Below are 24001 nucleotides of genomic sequence, written 5' to 3'. Positions count from 1 at the left end.
CTCTGCCCTCATTTCCACCTCCCCCCTCCCCCAGGACATGTGCAGGCTCCTCTCTGTCAAATGCATGTTTTGTTTTCGGGGGAGAGAAAGGAATAAAGACTGTTCACTGAAATGCTCCCAAGTTCTGGGCAGCGGACCCCAAGAAGCAGACGATGCTTACGGCGCACGGCACTCAATCAAATGTGTACGTAGACAATCAATATCGACCACGCACACACACGCGCGTGTGCGCGCACACACACACACCAATAATGAGTGCAATACCAGATCCCAGGTTGTCTCTGCTGCTTCCCCCTCGGGAGACAGCGTCCCCTAGCGGCCGCCTGAGAAAGGCAGGGAAGGACAGAGCACGGAGGCGCTGCCCCGTCCTCGGACCTCACCTTGAACAGGAGGCAGGAAGGCTGGCACACCAGGAAACACAGCCTCTGTCAGCAATGCAGCCCTGCCTCCACCCTGCCCTCTACTCTACAAAGGCCCAGGGATCGGCAGGCTCCCCGAGTCACTGACCTCGCCCTCCCCGCCTTCACCCACCTGGGCTGGGCCTTCACCGTGAAGGTGTTGCTACCGTGTTGCTTCTCCAGGCTGACCAGGACGTCGTTGAGGTTCTGATTGAGCTGCGGGAGGAGTGAACAGAAGCAGGCTTGGCCAAGCGCACCGTCTGCAGGAGTAGCTGTTTCCTCGCTGCTGCCCCTGCCACTACCAGAAGCAAGCTCCCCCGACCCCATCGCTGGGAGACGGGACCAGCAACGAACCCCAGACAACCAACAGCACAGAAGTCGGGACAGGAGCCCCACTGCTGAGAGCTGTTATTGCCAAGGGCCCCCTTTGCTCTGTTCCTGTTAAGAGGGACACCCCAAAGGCCACCTAAGAGTCTACTATAGTTTTCACTTTTTCCCACTTGGGGAAGAGCAGAGCAGCTGTCTGGCATGTGCAAAGCCGTTCACTTAGCCAAAGCACAAGTCAGACAGTGCTCGGACACTGGACCACACCTCCGGCTTTCTGTTCACTTCAGCTTAAGACAAGGTGCGCTACATTGCCCAGGCTTCAAACTTGTAATGTTCTTACCTTAATCCTCCTGCTTGCTGGGTTTCCAGCACAAGGCACTTCAACATTTTATTTCTTAAAACTCATTTTTGCTTTAATCCCAGCACTCGGGAGGCAGAGGCAGGTGGATCTCTGTGAGTTCGAGGCCAGCCTGGACTACCAAGCGAGTTCCAGGACAGCCTCCAAAGCCACAGAGAAACCCTGTCTCAAAAAAAACCAAAAAAAAAAAAAAAACTCATTTTTGCAGAATGCAGATTTAATGTTTGTTAATCCTAGTTCCTAAGGTCATTTTGCTAGGAAGCTTCCAAACCACCCTACAACTTCCAGAAATTCCTCCAAAAGGCAAGAGGTTTGTTCCACGCAGACTGTTGGCCTCATAAGTAACATTTCTCTGTTTTGCTTTGGCCTTTAGGAAGTACAGAGATAAACTTCTCTCCTACTTAATATGTAATTCTGCCTTCTGTGCCTTGGACTAACTTTGCATAAAGGTTTCTTTTCCTAAAATACCTGATTTGATTTTTTTCAGCTTACATATTTAATCACTGGGGGACAACTGTGGAGTCAATTCTCTCCTTCTACCATTATTTAAGTTCCCGGAGCTAAGCTCAAGTCACCCCCCAGGCCTGTGTGATAAGCATCTCTGCCCACTTGGCCACGTTACGGGTCCTAACTGCTATATGCTTTGCCTCGAGTCTTTAAGGAGGAGGAGGAAAAGCAGGAAGAAAAGGGAGGCTGTAGGGCTGTGGTCAGGAGAAGGCCCCAAGCCAGCTCGTTCTCTTCAGCCCCGAAACCTGGGGTCCACCGTCATCGCTCCGTTCCTCTGGGTCCAAGAGGCAAACTCAAAACAGCCGCCTTGCGTGGGAGAGCTGCCACGGCAGGCGTCTCCAGCGCCCGCGGGAACACAGCGTCCGCTCTAACTCAACACAAAAGCGTGAGCTAATCTCGCCTCCCATGCCAGACGCAGGAAGAGACGCAGCCCACCTCACTACCTCAAGAAACACAGGAGACTTGGTTTATTACAAAACTTCTGGTAACTTATTTATTACTTTCCTACAGACTGAGGAAAATACCCAACGCCGTTTCTAGCCCTGAGACCTCAGAGTTGCCCCCAGAGGACGATGGTGTTAATTAACATTGGGGGCTGATCGTATTTCAGTAACATGGGTCCAGGCTGGGGCTGGACTGGACCCCCCCTCCCCTCCCACAGCTCCCCGTCCCCGCCGTGGCCCCATCCTCTGCGCTGCAGGGTCCCCTGGCCTACCTTACTCATCTCCTTATGGAAGTTCTCCTCCAGACCCGCGATGCTCTGGAACGTGTTGACATAGAAACCTACACGGCTGCCGGAGGGAGGGGAGGCGTCACGGTGAAAACCACAGGCGACCGCCTGCCTGCTGCAGGCTCCGAGACACGGAGCCTTGGAGCGGGGTAGGCGGCCGAGGGCCAGGCTGGCCGCCAGGGTTCTGGGCCCCTGTTGACTTCACCTGTTCCACAGGGACGGCAGCTCCTCCTGCAGATCCACATTCATCTCCTCGAACACCTTCTGGGCTTTGATGAGCTCCTCCTCTGCCTGGGATGGAGAGGCAGCGGGGAGCTGCGTTAGCCTCCGCCTGGGACTCTGCCCTGGGGGGCTGAGGCAGACCTACCCCAATAGCTGGCACCCTCTCCTGCCCCTGCCGGGATGCAGGGCCCCAGGGCCTGAGCAGAACAGACACCGGACTGGATGTGGATACCCACCCTGAACCTCCCACTGGAGACCTAAGGACGCCTACAGCTAGGCCTCTGGGAATCGGAGGTCTGAGCTGCCGTCACCAAAGGAGGCTGTAGCGGGAAGGCCAGTAAGAAGGCTGGAGACCAGGGCTGGGGAGATGGTTCAGTTGGCAAAGTGCTTGCGGGATAAGTAGGAGGACCCGAGTTTGATCCCCAGCACCCACATAAAAAGCCCAATGTGGTAGAACATATTTGAAATCCCAGTTCTGGGTGGGGGGTGCCCATAGGAAGATCCCTGGAGCTCACTGGCTGGCCAGCTGAACAGAGACAGTGTGCCTCGGGGCCCAGTGAGAGATGCTGTCTCGAAATATTAATGTGCACAACTTCTCAGGGACAATCCGGGAACTTGATCCCTAGCCTAACACAAGCACACAGGGGATGGGGGGAGTGGGGAGACGGGGGGGGGGGGGCCAACAACCCAGAGGGCTGGGGCACAGAGGCAGCCCCCAGTCTCAGTGGGACCCTGCCCACATTAACGAGTGTCAGCCTGAGGTTCAGCTGGCTGGCCACAGCTCCCCACGACCCCCTCCGGAGGAAGCTTCCTGCTTGCTCTCTTAGAGCCTGCCTGGCTTTGGTTTCCGGTTTCTCTTTACTTTCCTGGGGAAGGCTGCCCCCACAAATCGCTCTCCTATGACCTGTCCCAGGACCAGTGGCAGTGGCTCGGTACCTCCAAGAAGGGCAAAGGAATGAGACAGGGAGGAAGGAGCCGGGCTGAGGTGCCCATCCCCAGCACCCCTGGCTCCCCCTACATCTCCTTCTACAGCGCGCTCACATCCACCAAGAGGTGGGTTAGACCCCTGCACCAGGTGAGGCTGAGTCTCTCTCACACACGGGGCTGTGGAGAGTGGCTCCAATCCAGGCCTGACTCCTAACACAGCAGCCCTATTATATTCCAAGGCTGGTGTTGGAACACAACCGACCAGAATACCACTCGGACAAAAATCACACTTTTTTTTCCCCTCCAGCCCCAACTGGCCACTCCACACAGCTTAAGGCACACCAGGACCAGCCCGCTGAGTACCCAACCCCATATACCCCAAGCTGGAGTCTTGGATGGAATAAGAGAAGGGGTTCTCCATGGCTTCTGATTACCATACACTCCAGGTAACACATGGGCTCCTGAGTGTATGTTATTAGATTCTAACTTTTTTAAAGGTTTATTTATTTATTATGAATACAGCATCCTGCCTCCATGTATGTCTGCAGGCCAGAAGAGGGTGCCAGATCTCATTATGGATGTTTATGAGCCACCATGTGGTTGCTGGGAATTGAACTCAGGACCTCTGGAAGAACAGTCAATGCTTTTAACCTCTGAGCCATCTCTCCAGCCCTAGAATCAAATTTAAAACGGGGGGGGGGGGGGACAAACCTTAAAAGTGAGGCAGGGAAGACAGCTCACGAAATCCCATGCTCGTTGTACATACATGCATGAGGGCTTCAGTTTGACCCCCACTTTAAATTTGGGGGCAGAGGGCAGAGAGATGGCTTTGTAGTTAGGTTAAAGGGTGCTTCCTGCCCATCCAGAGGACTCAAAATCAGTTCCAACACCCATGTCAGAAAGGTCATGACCCCTTTTAATTCCATTTCCAGGTGATCCGAGACTCCCTCTTCTAGCTTGAGGGCGCCCCCACCTCACAAAGATAGTACACACACACACACACACACACACACACACACACACACACACACACTGGAAGGAAGGAAATGTCTGTCTGAACACAAACAATCCCCTTGGGACAGGTCAGATCAGAGCTGGGAGCCCCTCCTCTCGGGTCGGGTGCCCCAGCAACACTGCATAGAACGAGAGCAGGGGGTCCACTTTAAATCTTCCAAAGTCAGGGCCTGAGTCCTTTCCTGCGTCCCTGATACCCCGGCCTTCTAGGAAGCATCTGGAAGGCAGCTATGCACACTATACCACAAACGCCACCCCTCAGGAAGCACTCAGGAGTGGCAGAGCAGGGGAGAGCTCTGGGAGAGCAGGAGGCTTTGCATCCTGCCACGCCCCTCTCCATTCTAAAAGCAAGGGGCTGACTAGAGAGACTGGACTAGTCTTGCAGGCAAGCCCAAGACACTGGAGCAAGTCTAGAGAGCTCCCAGGACCAGCCAGGGACACAAGAAGCCAGCTAGTTCTACAAGCTCAGCTGGCAGGGCTGGCACCGTCCCCCAAAGCCAAGTCCAAGCTCACAGCCAGCCAGCTGCCCACTGGTGACAAGGGCAACTCCAAAGTTGATCCAGGTTTCCAGTTAGCACTAGGGAGAGGAGGGGAGGGGAAGGGAGGAGAGGAGAGGGGAGGGGAAGGGAGGAGAGGAGAGGGGAGGGGAGGGGAGGGGAGGGGAGGGGAGGGGAGGGGAGGGGAGACAGAGAGAGAATGAGAGGGAAATGAGAGAATGAGATCCAGGTTTCCAGATAGCATTAAAAAGAGGAGGGGAGAGGAGGAGAGAGAAATGAGAGAGAATGAGATCCAGGTTTCCAGTTAGCATTAGGAAGAGGAGGGGAGAGGAGGGGAGGGGAGAAGAGAGGGGAGGGAGAAGAGAGGAGAGGAGAGAGAAATGAGAGAGAATGAGAAAGAGAGAGAGAATAAGAGAAATGAGAGAATGACAAAGAGAAATGAGGGAATGGGGGGTCGCATGGGGAAAATAAGCCATCTACAGCCAGCATTTGAAAAGGTGATCCTGCACCTCAGCCTCCCCTGCTGCTCCCCCACAGGGAATTGGGGACCCTCCCAAGCATGATTCGCCACCCGCCCCGGTCCCAGGAGCCCTAAAGCATCAGGCAGACCCCATCCCAGGCCCTAAAGCATCCCGGGGACCCCTGCAATGCATTCAAAGCACCCCACCTTGTCTGGAAGGAACAATCATAAACCTGGCTTCTGCTCGCGCACCATCCCCTCAGCCCACAGGCTTCCTGATACTTCTGCTCTACCTCCCAAGGCTACCCGGGTGTTTTCCTGTAAGCCTGCCCACAGGCTCTGCACGACCGGTCATCGTGGTTCTAACCTCAGTGCCTCCCAAGTTAGCCCCAAGCCTTGGCCTTCAAGAAATTAGGCAGTGGGTCAGGTCAGGAATTAGGCAGGCAGCCATGTCATGTGGGAGCTCCCTCCCTCCCTTCCTGGGCATTCGATACATGTGGCTGGAGATGATGAAATCAGGAGGTGGCCCAGGAGAAATAGGGCACTGTCCAGGAGAAATCCGACCTCTTCCTGGGTCAAGCCTCCGTCACCTGCCTCATCCCTGCTGTGAAGAGTCTCCTGAGACTCAGCAAGATGGGAAGGAAAAAAAACAACAACTTCTCTTGGTCTACACGCCTCACCTCAGCAGACCCAACTTCACACAGCTCCAGGTTTAGGACGTAAGACTCACAGGCAGGGTGGTGGCAGAAACCCCTTTAAAACCTTCTCCCTCCACGTAACCGCCACAGGATGACCCTTCCGGACCCAGGTCTCCCTGATGCGTTTTGTATCCCAGTCAGAACACAGAGGCTTCTTGGAGTCTCCTCCAGTGGCCCGGTCCTGAGTCCTCATTACTACACGGAGTCCGGGCCAAGGACCAGGTTAGCCACCCCAGGACTCGGCTACAACCAGGTCTGGGGTCCTCGGAGTAGGAGTGACTCTGGGGGCACTCAGAATACCCAGAATAACTTTGAGGAAGAGGGCAGGAGTCCCCAGAGAGGGCAGACACTCAAAGGTGTTCCTGGTTAGGGCAGTAGCGGACGTCAGCCATCTGAAGAAAGCATAGACCTGGGTGGGTGCCCCGGCCATACACAACTCCTAGGCCCCAACCTACCAGGAGACCTCGTCAATTGTTTCCTCTCAAACAGGGGTCTCAGAGGTATCTGAAAAGTCCCACCTCGCCCGGCCCTGTGCCACAGGCCGGCAGTTCAGACTCCAGCCCTGTCTTCCTCCAGACCCCAGGAAGAAGGTAAGCCCCCCCTTATCCCAGGGAAGCTTGCAGAGGCTGGGCAGAGAGACGCCCAGGAGGGGACCACAGACCGGAAGGCGTCAGCGCGTGCAGGGTTAGAAGCCAGTATCACCTGATTTCGGAGCAGGTTAGTTTGAGCTACAAGATGAGCCTGTAGTTTGCCTTGGCACCACTGGGGGGCGGCTTTCTCAAGCAGCGAGACAGGCTGGGGGCAGGGAGGAAGGGAAGGTGAGGTCAAGGCAAAGGAGAATGGAGAGACGGGAGGGAAAAAAAAGAGACATAGATAATTAAACACCAAGCCCGCAACGACCCCACGCAGAGTCAGACAAGCCAGCCCCCATCCAGAGGCCAGCACGCAGCAGGGTTAGCTTCTCCCTCCCCAACGCCCCAAGGCTGAGAAATAAGGGGGTCCCACCCAAGTGGGCGTGCAAAGGGGAGTTGAACTGTAACTACAAAACAGCTCTTGAGAGGAGTAAGCAGGGTAGAGGGAGTCGCACCCAGGGCTGTGCCACCCACCCCCGCACCACGCCCACCCACGCGCCACGCCCACCCACGCGCCACACGACTGTGACCAGCCCACAGGCTTGTTCCAGCAACACAGGGTCATGTCGGATCCCATGACAGAATTCCACCCAGTGCATTGAGCAAGGTGGCGCCACACCAGGGAAACCCAAGCTGGCTTCGGTCTCGTTCTGGAAAACTGCCTCAGAGCAGGACAAAGGGGCAGAAAGAGGCCAGCAATAGCCCCCATTCTCCTGCCTAGGCACCCACGGGGTCTTCTGCTCTCTGGCACTGGGCTCAGGACACCCCACCCCCACCCCCGCAGCCGGGAACCTTGGACAAACCTCTCTCTCTCTGATTCCCCGTCCCTGCCCCAGGCCTCACCTTGGCGATTTTGGCTTCATCCTTCTTTTTGGCGGTTTGGAGAGACTCATAGTGGTGCCGGGCGCTGTCATAGTCCACCAGCTTCCGCCCCCGCTTGGCAATGCGTGACTAGGGAGCAGAGAAGGGAGGGCTCGGTGAGGCCCGAGGCCGAGATGCCCAGGCTGGGCCCACAGGGAGTAGGCAAGGTGAACACAGCAGGCCTGGAGTAGACCCCAATCTGGCTACGGAGCCCTCTGCAGGCGGAAAGCTCACTCTGCAGGGCACCCAGTCCTCCTCTGTGTCACCCACTTTCCTGACAAGAACTCATCGGTGAGAACCCCCAGTCAGTGTCACGAGAGGCAAAGCTCTTCCTCAGCCGGGGGGGGGGGGGGGGGGGGTCCTTAAGAGACACTTCTCAGGCCCCAGATCTTTCCTGCACCAGTCTGTGAGTGACTTTTTATATCTGCACTGGGGCACATAAGGGAGACATTTCCTCCCAACCCTCCTGGGCTCCGCAGACTCCTGCGCCTCTATGGACACAGCACCTAGGGGCTCGGCAGCATTGGTGGAGACTTTATCATACAAGGCTCCGAGCATGTACTCAGTCCCAGGTGAAGCAACTAGGTTTCTTAACATTCAATAATGCACACACACACGCACGCACGCACGCACGCACGCGCACACGCACGCGCGCACGCACGCACACACACACACACGCACGCGCACACAGGCACACACGCTCACACACACACGGTTAGCAGGCAACACACGCCCTACCAAATACTACAGAGTGGGGTCTTACACATCCTCCCACCTAAGGCCCCCGCCTGAGGTTATATAAGCAGCAACAGTTGCTGGGGAGAGGAGACAGTCTGGGTTGCCACGCTGCCTGCAGGTTGTACAGGGAGCTCCAGCGACGTTGCTTTTCAACTGTCACTCATTCTAGGGTAAGCATAACCCCAAGAAACCCAAGCAGAACTGGGTAAAACTCATCCTTTAGTGTATCATCGGTGCGCACTGTATCACCCCCACGATGTCACGTAAGACAGTTGGTGGCCGGTCACCGAGAGACCAGTCCGGAAGAGACAAACCGCCACGCTGAGCAGATACCTGTCCACAGGGCAGTCGCCCTGAGCCAGCCCTCCATTAAAGGCTTCTCCCAGACTCCAGCTCCTTCCGCAAGCGCCAGCCCAAAGCAAGACAATGGGCCAAGAGGTCTCTTACCTTGATGTCAGGGAACTGGCCCAGGTAGGTGTCCATGGTCAGCAGGGCCTGGTCCACCAGCTTCTGGTGGTAGTCCATCCACAGTAGGTCATTGTTCTGAAACACAGGGACAGGAGTGCTTCGGAGAGCCACACGGCACCCAGCTCTGGACCTCAGCCCATCACCTCAAAGCTCTGTGGATTCTCAGAGCCCGGGCTTCCCAAGGTTGCAGTGTCCCTAGCAAGGTTCAAATACAGTAAAGACGGAACAGGTGAGCAAGGGGGACTGTGCGACTAGTGAGCCCTAGCACACAGGGACAGCCACAATCTGCGGTCTCAAACTCCAGTGTGAAGTCTGCAGGAAAAAAAAAAATGAAGGCAGCTCGGCCAAGGCTACGCGGTAGCTTGCACCAGAGGGTGAGACTTTGTGGGGGCGGGAGCTGAGGGAATGACCGAGGCCAAGGGGCCCTGGGGGAGGGACCGAGGCCACCCTCCCATGTTTACCTCTGCAATCTTGTTCGCTTCATCCCTGCCTGGCCACTCGGGCTCGTACACCTCCTGGAGACACTCACTCAGCTTCTTGGAGGCTTCGTGCATGGCTACGGGGTAGGGAGAAGGTACATGGACCCCACGTGCCATCCCCATCCAGACACCAGCGCCACGGATGTGGCCCAGCTTCCCCGAAGACTTTAAAGCCCCAGCTCCTTGCAGACAGACGTACCCTACCTTTAACGGAAGCCAGGTAGGTGCGGAGATCCTTCTGCAGCCGGGTGCCCTCTGTCTGCCAGAAAAGCCAAGAACCAGGTCAGGGACGCTGGCTACCGACCCTCTCCCTCCGACCGCCCGTCTCATGACAAACCAGACTGTCGTCTTGCCAACAGCCGCCAACCCCTGTTCTCCTACGATCGAGAATCTCAGAGCACAGCAGCTGTGGCCCTCTGGCCATGGTTACCGTCAGCCGGCCACCACTCAGTGGAAGACGAGGCCCTGCACAGTGGACGTCACACTGGGGTACTGCTGAACACCATAAACCCAGAGCACGTGAACGAGGCAGTATGAATCCCTGGGGGCGGTGAACACGTGACAAACGGTCACAGAAACGTGGCCAGGTGGGTGCAGGGAACCAGCAGGCACCTTGGTCTGCAGTTTCAGGCAGAACCTAGGCACAGGGACTCCCACAGTACCAAAGGAAGGACAGGAGGCTCCTGAGGGATGGGGGGGGGGACTCCTTGGAGAAGGGAAGCCCAGAAGGAACGGTATTAGCAGGGTGCAGAGAAACTTCAGGAACTCTAAGGGCCGCTAGCCCAAGCAAGAGGGACAGTAGAAAACGCTGCAGAGGAGGGGTCAGCCAACTATGAAGCTTCCCGAGCTAGGAGAGTAGTAGTAGACCTCCTCCCGAGGCAACAGAGCCAGCAGAGAGGATTGAACCATGGGCCAGGCCTCAAGTTCCTGTGGCATATAAACGGACCAGGAATGCTCAGATGTAAGTACCAGGAGGGTACAATGGGTAAGAGTGCCCGGACTACCCAAAGGGCTAATTGGAAGGTTCCAGAGGCCATGGCAGAAGAGAAAGAGCACACCGTTTTGTAGGAGTGAACCCCACAAAGCTATCCGCCCAACAGGGCGGGGTCAAGGTAGAGATAAAAGGTAGTGAAAGGAAAAGGGGCCTCTCTCTTTTCTCCTGGAAGCCAGCCAAGCTTCTAACTCCTGGTATGTGCGACTCTCTCTCTCCCTGATAAATAAATATATTGCTTTTCCCTATATAGCCTCGAGTATCGTTATACCGTTTGGGGGTTATACTTCACTCTGGAATACAAAGCAAATAATGACCCTGCCTAGCACACCACAAGTGCTTGGAAATGGCTCAGATGAGACACCAGGTCCCAAGGCCTTGGAGTCCGGCCTCGGGAGTGGGCTTCACCCTGGGGAATGGGCACACAGCTGAGGGTGGTTGTGTCCCGGGGAGCAACCATCGTGCCCCCTGTCTCTCCGTAGGAGAGGGAAGGAGACATGGCCATGACTAGCCACAGGAGACCAGTACCCTGACCTGAAAATTACCTCTGCCCACACAGGTCGGTCACTCAGGGACTGGCCACCTTCCTGGCTCTGACCAGCACCCTCTGACCTGCCAGCAGGCCCCCTTCCTCATCTGCTGAAACCTGTGCTTCTCCGCCTGGGTGGTCAGAGCCCCGTGGACCGCCACCACTCGACAAGGAAGCTGTGAGGTCAGCAACACACTCAGCAGCGTACAAAGCCGGGGAGATTCGGGGAGCACCTGCAGCCAGAGGGTCCAGGCTAGGTGGGTAACTGGTTACAGGGGCCCCCCAGGAAGTTCCAGAAGTGTACAGACGTATGAGGTCCCTGCCCCACGTTATATAAGCGGTGACCATGGCTGGGGAGCGGGGACGCGTCAGGAAACTGCAGGGCTACGGCTCTGGTTGGTCATCCCCCGCTGGGTGGGCTCTCCAGTGCACAGCTGCCTTTGAGTCACCCATGCTCGCTCCAATAAACTCGTGGCTCACTCCGCTAGACTTGGGTGGAGCCCTTCCACTGTTTTGTCATCTGTACCCTATTTCACATCTCACTGCTGAGGACGCCAGCAGTGGCAGTTTAAGGGGAACACGTAAAATGCCACATAATAAGACCGAGAGTGTGAAAGGAACAAAATCCCTCTCTCACACACTTTCAGCCCTCCCCCTCCCCCTCCCCTCCCCCTCCCCCGCCCCCGCCCCGGGACAGCTGTACTTTGACAAACACCGGGGATTCATCCAGGAAGCCTGTCAGACCCCCACACCCACAGACGCACAAGCCCTTTGTGAGAAGACTTAGACACAGAACCCACATTAAGTCGCCCCCCTACCCGCCCCCCCCCCCGCGCGGTGCACATCTCTGCATTACTCATAATGCAAACGAGATATACATAGCACACTATGGCCTTTGTTTGCCTAATCTCGTTGTTTGTTGTTGTTGCTGTTGATTCTTCTAGAAATAGCTTCACTCGGCGGTTAGTGAGATCCACACATCAGCAACACGCTGAGCGCCTGGCATGTAACCCTGGTCAGATGCAAGCTTGAACACCCAAGCCCAAGGCTCACAGAGTACAAACTAAACGAGGAGACAAAAGCCGGACCTAGACGCGTCGTGAGAGGGGATGGGAGCCCACAGCACTGGACAGGGAGAACCCCAGCTCTCCAAGGCTTCCCCACATTAACGCCTTAAATGCTCCGCTGCTGCCAAAAATGAGGGTTTTGTGGTAGACTGATTCTCCTTTCCCTGAGGAATCTCCATACTGATTTCTAGTAGATCAGTATTTATCCCTGGCACACAAACGGACTTTGGTTGCCCATCCCACAGTGAGGGATGCTCTCTCAGCCTGGATACTTGGGAGAGGGCCTAGGCCCTGCCCTGAATGAAATGATAGACTCTGGAGATTCCCCCATGGAGAGCCTCACCCTCCCTGGGGAATGGAGTGGGGATTGGGGGTTAGAGGGGCAGGGGAGGATGGGAGGGAGAGGGAGCTGGGATTGACATGTGAAGCAAGCTTGTTTCTAACTTAAATAAAAAATATTTTTAAAACGAGGGTTAAAGAGAGCATCTTACTGGATGTACATACCCGACTTCTCTCTCTGCTAAGCATCCCTCATCCCAGACACACCTTTATCCTCCCTCCTATCTCTTACAATACACGTCCCCACACTCTACCCAAGCAAGAGGTCCTCCTTGGGTTGGCTACGCACTTAATCGATTTACCCAAACCAAGGCCCTGGTGCCTCCCAGACACTGACTGTGAGCAGATTAGCAGCACTCGGCTGAGCAACTGTTACCTAGAATAGCCATCCCCTAAGCAGGACAGCTGGGCAACAGTCCTCTAGAACTTCCTGGGTTCCAGTCACAACGCCATTGGAGTCCAGCTGGGGAGGAATCTTCTGGGCCATCGCTCGGCTGGGCCCATAAATGTTAGCAGGGACCTGACACAGAGCCAGAGGAGACCAAGCCCAGCCAGCTCCATCTGCCCCTGCTGGGCCTTCCTACATTCAGCCTCACCCTAAGCCTGCAGACAGAGTCTTTAGGGGGCCTTCAGCTTCAGCCCCAACTCCTGCCGCTAAGCCTTCGGTGCCAGGGACAGGATTCCACATCACAGTGAATCCCGGGGACCAGCAGCCTCAATCAGCCCTACGAGTTAGAGCTCGGCCAGCCAGGAAGCCTGCGATGGCTTCTTGAAATAAAGTAATGTTTGCAAGATGTGTTACAAGGCAGCTCCGATATGAGCCAAGCCCAAGGCGGGTCCCTATAGGTTAACAGCCAGCCCTAAGCTGTGAGTCCCAAAAGCCCAGAGCTAACACCCCCTGGGACAATACAAAAAGCCGGACTCCGGAGGTGGCCCCAGGATTGCGGTGGCATTGTGTTCTCAAGCCTCCGCATGGATGGCCACTGGCAAAGGGACTCTGAGACTGGCCTCCCTGCGAGTCTGGCTTCGACGACCACCAAGTTTTCTGCGCCTTTGCCGCGCTGGTCGGCAGTGACCGTTGCTCTCAAAGACCACCTGGAACTTCCAACAGCACCATCCTCCCAGCCTGCCACAGCTGAAGGACCCAGAAGCATGGGCCAAGCCTGCTTCCAAAGCACCCTCCCTGGAGAGGGTTCCCCCGTGGAAGCATTTTCTGCCCAACAGTTCGTCACTTGGTGAGGTGTCTGTTTACGCAAGACTGCACAATCTCTGTATAGCGTGCTGTCGTAAGGGACGTCTGTGTGGATCAAGTGAGCGCATTTGAGAGACAAAGCCTCAGTCGAGCTGCCGAGCACCTCATGGTCCATCAGCTCTGCTCATTACAGTCACTCAAGACAGGGCAGAAGTCAAGGGGACCACCTGTGACTAGCACCAACGGGGTCCAGAGAGAGCCACCCACCTGGGTCACCATGAAGGGAAGTAACGGCAGGCAGCCTCGGCCTCCTCCAGGGGTTACAAGGAGGAGGAGACTTACCGTCCCGGAGACTTACTGTCCCTGAGACTTACTGTCCCTGAGACTTACTGTCCCTGAGACTTACTGTCCCTGAGACTTACTGTCCCTGAGACTTACTGTCCCTGAGACTTACTGTCCCTGAGACTTACTGTCCCGGAGACTTACTGTCCCAGAGACTGGACACACTGACAGCCTTACAGTAACCTATGTTGAGCTCGCTATGCTGAGGGCTCCGGCACAGGCACAGGAGAAACTGTAGCTCTGGCTTCCCACACCCCAGCTCTGATCCCGGTTCCGTAGGCTGGCAGAGGACCCAGCTCACCACAGCTCCTGGATTCTCTCCCTCAAGAATAGAGAACGGGCCCCCATACCCTTTCCAAGCCACACCTCACCCCACCCCACCCCACCCCTTACCAAGTCATTCCTCACACACCCCAGACCGTCCCAGACCTGTAACCTCCACGTGAGAACCACCGAGGTGCAAAGGAAACTGCAAAGCTTACTCCCAAAAGTACCCCAGCCCTAAACCGTCAGACACCAGCCCAGGGCAGCCTGAACCCCAGGCCCGGTCAACCTCCATGGCTAACTTCAGGGCCGGTCTTTGAGCCTAGCCTTGGTACCCACAGGGAGTACTGAGGGAGGGCTTGCCCGGGGGCAGAGACCTAGCAAGGGTAACCTGAGGCAGCTCTAGTGTAAGGCATTGAAGACTAGCATCTGACAGAAGCCGGCAGGCGGAAAGAAACCCCTTCTAGCTTAGGCTGACCTGTGACAGAGTATGCGTAAAAACAAAGTGCGTGAGGTATAGCCATCCCCATCTGCACCAGCACAAACGTCACTGAACTTCGAACTCTTCCCAGCTCTCTTACCCACATCCTCACTCAGAGTTCTCTGCTTCTATCACTACCCATGCGCTGATGGTTCAATTCCTTGTTCTGGAATGCAAGAACTTAGAGATCCCAGTCCCATGCCTGTAAACACCATGGAGAGTATGGGGAGTGCCGCTCTGTTGGACCAGGCCACTGGGACACACGCAGGCACAGGCGCGTGCAACACACACCCAGCTCCCGCCTCTATGCATTCCTTGTCCTCTCCCCTGCTCCCCCACCAGCCCAGCCTCCTTCAAAGAGACTCCAGAGTCCTCCCTTCAAGCTCACAGCATCCAGCTGTCCTCTGGGCTGGGTGAACAAGCAGAGAAGCTTAAAGGGCCAGAGTCCTAATTTTAATCTCCATGTGGCCTTAACGGCTCTGAAGCCCATTGCTTCACCTGACAATAAAGAAAACGGCAGGAGCCGAGGGCTTAGCTCGGTGAGTAGAGCTACACAAATCCCTGGGTTCGAGCCCAAGCACACCTACTGTGTGGTAGGGCAAGCCTGTAATCCCAGCACTCGGGATGAAGGCAGAGAAGTCATGCTCAGTCTTGCTACAGAATGAGTTCAAGGGCATTCTGGGATACAGAAAACCCTGTCTCAAGAGAAAACTCATAAAAGAAAAAAAAGAGTATGGGCCTCACTCCGAGGCTGACCAGGCTATGTGTGGCCCACAGTAAGTGCGCAGGTATTGGCAGTTTCCAAAAGGGTTTCAACACTGCCCACGGCCTGAGGGAAACAGCTAAGTAGGGACATGCGCTGCCTTAAGGTAGACTCAGAGCCAGGGCTTCTGACTTTTTGCTCAAGCTTAGGTTTTACAGATGAAGAATCTAAGGTGGCAGACGACCCCGCCAGGGAACCTACTCAGGCCTTCAAACACCTCCCGTTACTGGCCAGGGCATAAGGAGTTATGGTGGCTCCCGTTCCGGCCCTGGGGAATCTCTTGGGTTAGATATCTCTGGCAGACCAGGGCAACACATCCTTAAGCTCTCTCCTCACATGCTCTCCTGCTCTCCCCCTGCTCCTCCCCAGCCCTCTCCCAGCATGCTTTGGGCCTCTCCCAGCATGCTTCAGCCCTCTCCCAGCATGCTTCAGCCCTCTCCCAGCATGCTTCAGCCCTCCTCTCCTAGCATGCTTCAGCCCTCTCCCAGCATGCTTCAGCCCTCTCCCAGCATGCTTCAGCCCTCCTCTCCTAGCATGCTTCAGCCCTCTCCCAGCATGCTTCAGCCCTCTCCCAGCATGCTTTGGGCCTCTCCCAGCATGCTTCAGCCCTCTCCCAGCATGCTTCAGCCCTCTCCCAGCATGCTTCAGCCCTCTCCCAGCATGCTTCAGCCCTCTCCCAGCATGCTTCAGCCCTCCTCTCCTAGCATGCTTCAGCCCTCTCCCAGCATGCTTCAGCCCTCTCCCAGCATGCTTTGGGCCTCTCCTAGCATGCTGCCACTCCCTCCGCACCCCAGGCCCAGCCCAATGAGACCCTCCCCCTGGGTTCTAGTCCAGCCAGCTGCAGAGGCTCCCATGGGCACCCTCAACGCTACCCAAGACCTCAGCCATAGATGGTGTACACGACAGTGGAGTCTCCCAGCCTGGGCCTACTCCCCACCCCCAATATCCAGAGCAGAACCCTAACCTCACCTCCCATGTCCCGCCCCATTCTTGTGGCCTCATTTTCTCATGGGACTGTCCTGAAGAAGCCACAGGGCATGGGCCAGCTCAGCCTCCCTCCACCCCCAGTCGTGGAATGGTGTAGGTCATCTCCATCTGGGATGGTCAAGGTTTTCCCTTCCTGGGGAAGTCCTCCCTTGTATCTACCTGTTGCTCCGGGCTGCCTACATAACTAAGGACTGGGATATGTCCTTGTAAGGATGCCCTCAGATGCTTCCAGGCCATTCACCGTGCCCACACAATGCCTCAGTCGAACCCAGCCTGCTTTACCCCCACACTAAAAGCTGCAGACGGCCCTCTCCTAGCTGCCACGGTCCGGCCACCTTTTTCAGGCTTCCCCTCCCCTGCTTCTCACTGTAAGTTTTCCAGAGAACCTGGCCTCTTCTCTCTGACGGTCTCGGCTGGGACCAGCCATCCTCCTCCAGGAAGTCCTTCAGAAACGCAGCAGCCCAAGCCATTCCCCCTTCTGGGCTTCGCGACTTCATAAATACGGCCCTCACCATCCCCTACCTGGCAGCCGTGTTCCACCTGCAGAGACACTCACCAGCTGCTTATTGAAGTTCTGGACGCACTGCTCAAACTGCTCGTCCTTAGTCTCGTCAGCCTTCCCCAGTTTCTGCAGGACCTGCCCGGCACAGAGAGAAGGGAGAGTCATCAGCTGGACCAGCAACAGTGGCTGGGGCAAGGGCCAGTCACTAACGGGCGGGGCACAGGACAAGAGGACTGTCACCGCGCCGCGGTCAGAGCGTGTCCTCGGTGTCCAGGACAAGAGGACTCTCACCACACCGCGGTCAGAGCGTGTCCTCGGTGTCCAGGACAAGAGGACTCTCACCACTCCACGGTCGGAGCGTATCCTCGGTGTCCAGGACAAGAGGACTGTCACAGCGCTGTGGTCAGAGCGTGTCCTCGGTGTCCAGGACAAGAGGACTGTCACCACTCCACGGTCGGAGCGTATCCTCGGTGTCCAGGACAAGAGGACTCTCACCACTCCACGGTCGGAGCGTATCCTCGGTGTCCAGGACAAGAGGACTGTCACCACGCCGAGGTCAGAGCGTGTCCTCGGTGTCCAGGACAAGAGGACTGTCACCACTCCACGGTCGGAGCGTGTCCTCGGTGTCCAGGACAAGAGGACTGTCACCACGCCGAGGTCAGAGCGTGTCCTCGGTGTCCAGGACAAGAGGACTGTCACCACGCCGAGGTCAGAGCGTGTCCTCGGTGTCCAGGACAAGAGGACTGTCACCACTCCACGGTCGGAGCGTGTCCTCGGTGTCCAGGACAAGAGGACTGTCACCACGCCGAGGTCAGAGCGTGTCCTCGGTGTCCAGGACAAGAGGACTGTCACCACTCCACGGTCGGAGCGTATCCTCGGTGTCCAGGACAAGAGGACTGTCACAGCGCTGTGGTCAGAGCGTGTCCTCGGTGTCCAGGACAAGAGGACTGTCACCACGCCGAGGTCAGAGCGTGTCCTCGGTGTCCAGGACAAGAGGACTGTCACCACGCCGAGGTCAGAGCGTGTCCTCGGTGTCCAGGACAAGAGGACTGTCACGGCGCCGCGGGTCAGAGCGTGTCCTCAGTGTCGGGAAGTCATCCTAACGAGGCAGTGTGGGCAGGAAAGTTGTCCCAACAAGGCAGGTACGACCCCCTTGGAAGGTAACCAACACATACGAGCACTTCTTCACGGACATCATTATCCATGGGTCAGATCGGCTATCAAGAGTGGTTTAGCCGTGTGGGTTGCCTCAACATCCACACGCGAGTGGTTCCAGTACTCTTGTCCCAATACCAAATCCCAGGGGTGTTCACTCCATGTATACAACTGTGTAGTACTCAGAGCAGTGCACACATCCTCCCTTACACGTGGATAAGCATCTCTCCTTCTCGTGCCAAGGGCCCCGAACGTTAACTTGGTCTGGAGCCTGTGGTGCCAGCGGGATGTGGCACAGTCATTGGTGGAGCTTCGTGGGAAAGATTGAAGTCACTGAGGACACGCCCTTGGAGAGCTGACTGGGGCTCTGACCCCTTCTCTTTCTTTTTCACGTTTGTGCTCTCCCCAAATATGACACACGAGCTTGCCCTGGGCCCAAAGCCATGAGTCAAACCCACTGAGGATTTTTACCTGCTACACCTCTAACACGTGCACCAACCGACATGTCCTCTTTTGTTCTGTTCTGTTTGCCTTTTTTAATTGGAAACCAATTTTTTCACACGATATATTCTGATTAGACTTTTCCCCTTGCCCAACTCCTCCCAAAACCTCACCCAATTTCACACTTTCTTTTTCTCCCTTTCAGAAACAAAAGCAAACAAATAAACACATACACACACGCACACATGCACACGCACACACACAAAGCCCCACAAAATCAGGTGTCTAAATATATAAGCAAAGGCCAGTTACACGCACACAAACACACACACACTCACACACACACACACGCATACACACATGCACGCACGCACACACACGGGCGCACACACCCAAAAAGACCATTGTGTTTGCTTGCTGCTGTCCTGCCGGGCAGGGGCTACCCTGAAGTGTGGTTACTCTTCCCAGTGAGACTCCATTGGAGATAACTAGTTTTTCTTTTGCGAGTGGGTACCACCTGCAGATGGCGTCTCAGGTGTGGGAGCCCTTGTCCACACCCGCCTCGCCCTTCTCAGCACTGGGACCCCATCTGGCTTAACCCTGTGCATGTCTTTGGCACGTCTAAGGGCACGTGTGTCCTGTTGTGTCTGAAGGACACTGTTTCCGTGGAGTCATCCATCCCCTCTGGTCCTTACAATCTCTCTGCCTCCTCCTCCTCCTCCTCCTCCTCCTCCTCCTCCTCCTCTTTCTCCTCCTGCTCCCCCCCCACAGACCCCTGACTCCCGAGAGGGGAGTTTGATGGACACCTCTGATCTATGACTGAGAGCTCAGAGTCTCCCACGCTTCTGCACGCTGTTCAGTCGTTGGTCTCCGTGTGAGCTCCCACTTCTGATGACGGCCGAACAGAGCAGCAGATCTACGGGTGTGGCCGAATGCCATAAGGAGTCATTTCATTGCTCTGGTCTTTTAGTGGAACAGTAGGACTTGGTTTTCCCCTAAGCCCACGGTCTATCCAGTTTCAGACCCCTGGCCATCCGGGCAGGGTCAGATGTGGGTCCCATGTCACCTCTGAGAGCGATGGCTGCTGGCTCACTCACACGACGTCTGTGTCGCTGGTGCACAGGTCACCTCTGTCTGTCCATGGTGGGTAATCGTTTTTATGTGTTCTTAGATTTGGTCTGCAAGTATTTTATTGAGAAATTTTGCATCTATGTCCATAAGAGAAATCTGTTGTTTAATTTTTTTTTTGTTGGGTCTTTGGGTTAGGTGTCAGTATAATTGTGGCCTCATTTAAAAAAAAAAAAAAGGCAGTGTTCCTTCTGTTTCCAATATGAGGAGCAGTGATGTTTATCTTCTTTGAAGTTCTGATAGAATTCTTTGCTGAATCCATTCTTGCCCTGGGCTTTTGGGGGAGGGGGTTAGGAATACTTTTAATTACCTTTCTTGTTCACCAGGGGTTATGAGTCTGTTTAAATTGCTTATCTGACCTTGGTTTAACATTGGTGGGAGATATATACATTTCTTTTAGGTTTTCCAGTTTGGTGGGGTACAGATTTTTAAAGTATGTCCTGATGGTTCTGATTCTCTGAATTCCCTTGGTGTCTGTTGTTATGTCCCCCTTTTGTCTCTGACTTTGTTAATTTTTAAAATCAACTTCACTGATTTTTCTCAAAGAACCATCTCTTTATTTCATTGATTCTCTGTACTGATTTTGTTTCTATTTTATTGATACCAGCCCCGAGTACGATTGTTTCTTGTCATCTACTCCTTTTAGATGTAAGTTCTTCTCTCTGTTCTAGATCTTTCAGGTGTACTATTAAGTTGTTAACATGGGATCGCTCCAATTTTTTTTTATGTAGGCACTTCGTGCTATGAACTTGCCTCTTAAAACTGTCTTCACTATGTCCCATAGGTTGGACTATGTTGTGTTTTCATTTTCATTCAATTCAAAAGAGGTTTTTGGTTGTTTTTTGTTGTTATTGTTGTTTTTTTGGTTTGGTTTAGTTTTTCGAGACAGGGTTTCTCTGTATTATTTTGGAAGCTGTCCTAGAACTCACTCTGTAGACCAGGCTGGCCTGGAACTCACAGAGATCCACCTGTCTCTGCCTCCCGAGTCCTGGGATTAAAGGGGTGCACCACCAATGTCCAGCTGGTTTTTGTTTTTGTTTTTTTAATTTCCTCCTTGATTTCTGTCTTGACTCACATTTCATTCAGTAGCGAGCTCTTCAGCTTCCCTGAGTTTGTAAGCCTTCTGTAGTCTCTTGTGTTAATAATATCCAGCTTTAATCCACGGTGGTCAGAAAGGGTGCAGGGTATTATTCAGTTTTCTTGTATTTGCGGAGGCTTGCTTTGTGTCCAAGTTTTGGAGAAAGTTCCATGAGGTGCAGAGTAGAAGGGAATTTTGTGTGTGTGTGCTTGGGTAAAATGTTCTGTAAATACCGATTAGGTCCATGTGGTTTAAAACGTCTGTTGGCTCCTGTATTTCTGTTTAGTTTTGTCTGGATGACCTACCTATTGGTGAGAATTGGGTGCTGAAGTCACCCACTATAGGATTCTAGCTGCAGTAATTGTTTGTTTGTTTGTTCTATGAACTTGCATGTCCTTGTAGTTGATGTATAAATGTTTAGGGCTGCAATATCCTCTTGTGGAGTGTCCTTCCCTGTCTCCTCTGATTAGTTTTTGTTTAAAGTCTTATTTGTCAGATAATAAAATGACTACACCTGTTTGCTTCTTAGGTTCATTTGCTTGGAATAACTTTTCCCATCCTTTTACCTTGAGTAGATGGTGAGGTGTGTTTCTTGGATGCAGAAGAAAGACGGATCTGCCTTCTAATCCAATCTTATTGGGGAATTTTAATATTTGAGAGTTACTAATGAACAGTGTTTACTGATTCTGTTATTTCATTGTTCTGTGTGGGTTTTTCCCCTCTTTTAATTTACTCTTCTGGTATTATTTATTCCATGTCTTCTTGAGTGTGCCTGGCCTCTTCTTTTTTTTTTTTTTTTTTTTTTTTTTTTGTTTTTTTACGAGACAGGGTTTCTCTGTATTGTTCTGGAGGCTGTCGGTCCAGCCTGGCCTCGAACTCACAGAGATCTGCCTGCCTCTGTCTCCCGAGTGCTGGGATTAAGCCTGGCCTCTTCTGACTGAAGTTTTTCCTTCTAGGACCTTCAGTAGGGCTGGATTGGTAGATAGAAAACTGTTTAAATTTGTTTTATCATAGACTGTCTTACTTTACGTGAAATGTTTTTTCTGGGTGTAATACTCTGGGCCAGCACCTGTGATCTCTCAGACTGTAGAACACAGCCTGGTCCTCCTGGCTTTCAGAGTCTCCACGTAGGAGTCAGGTGTAATTCTAACGGGCCTGTCTTTATATGTTATTTCATCCTTTTCACTTGCAGCTTTTAATACCCTTCCTGTGGTCTGAGTGTTTAGGATTTTGGTTATTATGTGCTGCAGGGAATTTCTTTTCTAGCCTTTTCTATTTGGCATTCCATATACTTCTCATATCTTAATGAGCACCTCTTTCTCTAGGTTGGGGAAATTTTCTAGGATTCTGTTGGAAATATTTTCTGTCCCTTTGACCTGAGTTTCTTTTCCTTCCTCTATTCCTGTTACTCTTAGATTTGATCTTTTCATAGTGTCCCAGATTTCCTGGATGTTTTGTACCTGGATTTGTGTGTGTGTGTGTGTGTGTGTGTGTGTGTGTGTGTGTGTGTGACACTCAACATTCTCTCTCTTCGACTGCAGTAGCTGTTTCTTCTACCTAGTCTTCAATACCTGAGGTTCTCTGGTCCACCTCTCACATTCTGTTGGTGAGGCTGGCCTGCCTCTGAGGTTTTTGTTAGACATTCTGAATTTTTCCTTTCCTGTTTCGTTTCTGTTTCGATTTTCTTTAGTGGCTCTATTTCTGCTTTCATGTCTTGAGCTGTTTTCATTATTTCATCCAGCTATTACTTTGTGTTCTCATTGGTCTTCCTTAAGGGACTTGTTCATGTCCTCTTTAAGGTCCTTAAACATATTCATTACTACAGTCCTAAAGTCCCTGTCCTGCACTTCAGCTGCTCTGCATTTCCGGGGTCTACTCTGAGAGGGCTGTGGGGTTCTGGTGCGGGCATTCGCCTTGGCTGTTCATGTCTGCGCTTTTGCACCGGGGTCTGGGACACCTGGAGCCGTGATGATCGGGGCCTTTCTAGGTGCTGATATCGCCTTAGCTTTGTTGGGGAGATGTTTTGTTCTTTGGTGTCTGCTGCCCTCTCTGGATCCTCAGTGAACATGACCATGACGGCTGTGGGGACCCTAGCTGAGAGTGCTTCCTGCAGGCCAGCGGGTAGCAGAAAGGAACGGGCCGGGCTAGGAGGGGGGGCTAAGGGCGGCTGTGTGAGAGGTCTAAAAGGACAGGGTCCACACCCCGGGCGAGTCCCAGAGAGTAGAGGCACGGAGAAAGCAGGGGCTGCTGCTGCAGGACAGGGACTGAGCCTGGGCAGAGGTCAGGGATGAGAGGAGGGTGGGGGGATTCTCCACCAATGATGGGGTTTCCAGTGGGTGGAGCTAGGAAGGGAGGAGGGGCTCCTGCAGGCAGGCTGCTATAGCAAGGATTAAGTCCGGTCAGAGCATAGTAGGAGATCAGAAGGGTAGAGAAAATCGCCTGCCCCAGCACTCGGTGTGGCCTCTGGGGGTCTCTCTCTGGTAGCACTGCAGGGGGGGAGGGGGTTTCTGGGCCTCAGTGGCTGACATAAAGGAACGATGGGCTAGAAGGGAAGGCTGACAGGGTCCTGGAAAAAGCTAACCAGAGGCAGAGTGCCGGTGAATGGAGGCAGGGTAGAGGGAAGGCGCCGTCGAGCAGACTGTCACAGGGTTAGGGAAAGAAAGACTCGCGTTTTCTCTCTTACAGGCCCATCGTCCAAACTATGTGTCACGGTAACAGCAAGCTGACTAAAGTATCTGTCTGGCTCCTCCCTTCCTTCCCTCCTTCCCTCCTTCCTTCCTTCCCTCCTTCCTTCCTGTGTGTGGTTCCTCTCCACCTTATGTTTGGGACTGACCAGAGCTTGTCAGTTTGACTAGACCGAGTGGCCAATGAGTTCCAAGGCTCCGCCCATCTCTGCGCCTCCAGCATCAGGGTTACAGACAGGCACTGCCATATCCAGCTTTTATGTGGGTGCTGAGGATCTGAACTCAGGTTACCCAGCATGCACTTCACCATCCGAGCCACTGCCCCAAAACGGCGAAACATTTTCTTCATCAACGGTCCTGCTTGTTATCACACCAGCAAAGAGCGGATGAAAACTGCGGCACTCAAGGCTCCTCACCTCCTATCCTAAGTTCTACCAAGAGCCAAGACGCAGACCCTCAGACAGGCTGTCATGACATCACCAAGAAGAAAGCTTCAGAGACACAGAGTGTAAGAGACTGGATGTCCACCCTACTGATCTCACTGCTCGGCTGGGAGCCCCACCCACTCAAAGTCGGCTGAGCAGGAAAGGGGTCAAGCAGGGTGTCTTCACACACTCGGATGACAGCACTGCCTCTGCCAAGGCCCATGACACTTCAGGGAGGCCCAGAGTCGGCACAGAACAGACCACCACGGACCAGAGAGGGTAGTAAGGGCTCTTGGGCTTGACTGAAGACACTTAAG

The 24001-nt window shown here is 54.1% G+C and overlaps 1 protein-coding gene across 15 annotated transcripts in view; it reads right to left on the bottom strand.

Moving 5' to 3' along the window:
* Positions 1-24001, bottom strand: part of Bin1 (bridging integrator 1) — a 62446-nt gene that overhangs the window by 14895 nt on the left and 23550 nt on the right. For 9 of the 15 annotated variants that reach the window (XM_040758028.1, XM_040758033.1, XM_040758031.1 and 6 more), the window contains exons 2-9: positions 16828-16908; positions 9521-9575; positions 9299-9393; positions 8817-8912; positions 7614-7721; positions 2526-2611; positions 2306-2381; positions 532-614 (exon numbers count right to left, since the gene is read on the bottom strand). In XM_040758028.1, the coding sequence (XP_040613962.1) occupies positions 532-614; positions 2306-2381; positions 2526-2611; positions 7614-7721; positions 8817-8912; positions 9299-9393; positions 9521-9575; positions 16828-16908 (680 nt within the window). Of the gene's footprint in view, positions 1-531; positions 615-2305; positions 2382-2525; positions 2612-6840; positions 6934-7613; positions 7722-8816; positions 8913-9298; positions 9394-9520; positions 9576-16827; positions 16909-24001 lie in introns of all 15 variants that reach the window. The other 6 variants (XM_040758022.1, XM_040758023.1, XM_040758025.1 and 3 more) reach the window with 1 other exon arrangement.

The sequence above is a fragment of the Mesocricetus auratus genome, unplaced genomic scaffold (assembly GCF_017639785.1).
Source record: "Mesocricetus auratus isolate SY011 unplaced genomic scaffold, BCM_Maur_2.0 Super-Scaffold_100015, whole genome shotgun sequence".
NCBI classification, from domain to species: Eukaryota; Metazoa; Chordata; class Mammalia; order Rodentia; family Cricetidae; genus Mesocricetus; species Mesocricetus auratus.
This window is presented reverse-complemented; position numbering and strand designations above follow the sequence as displayed.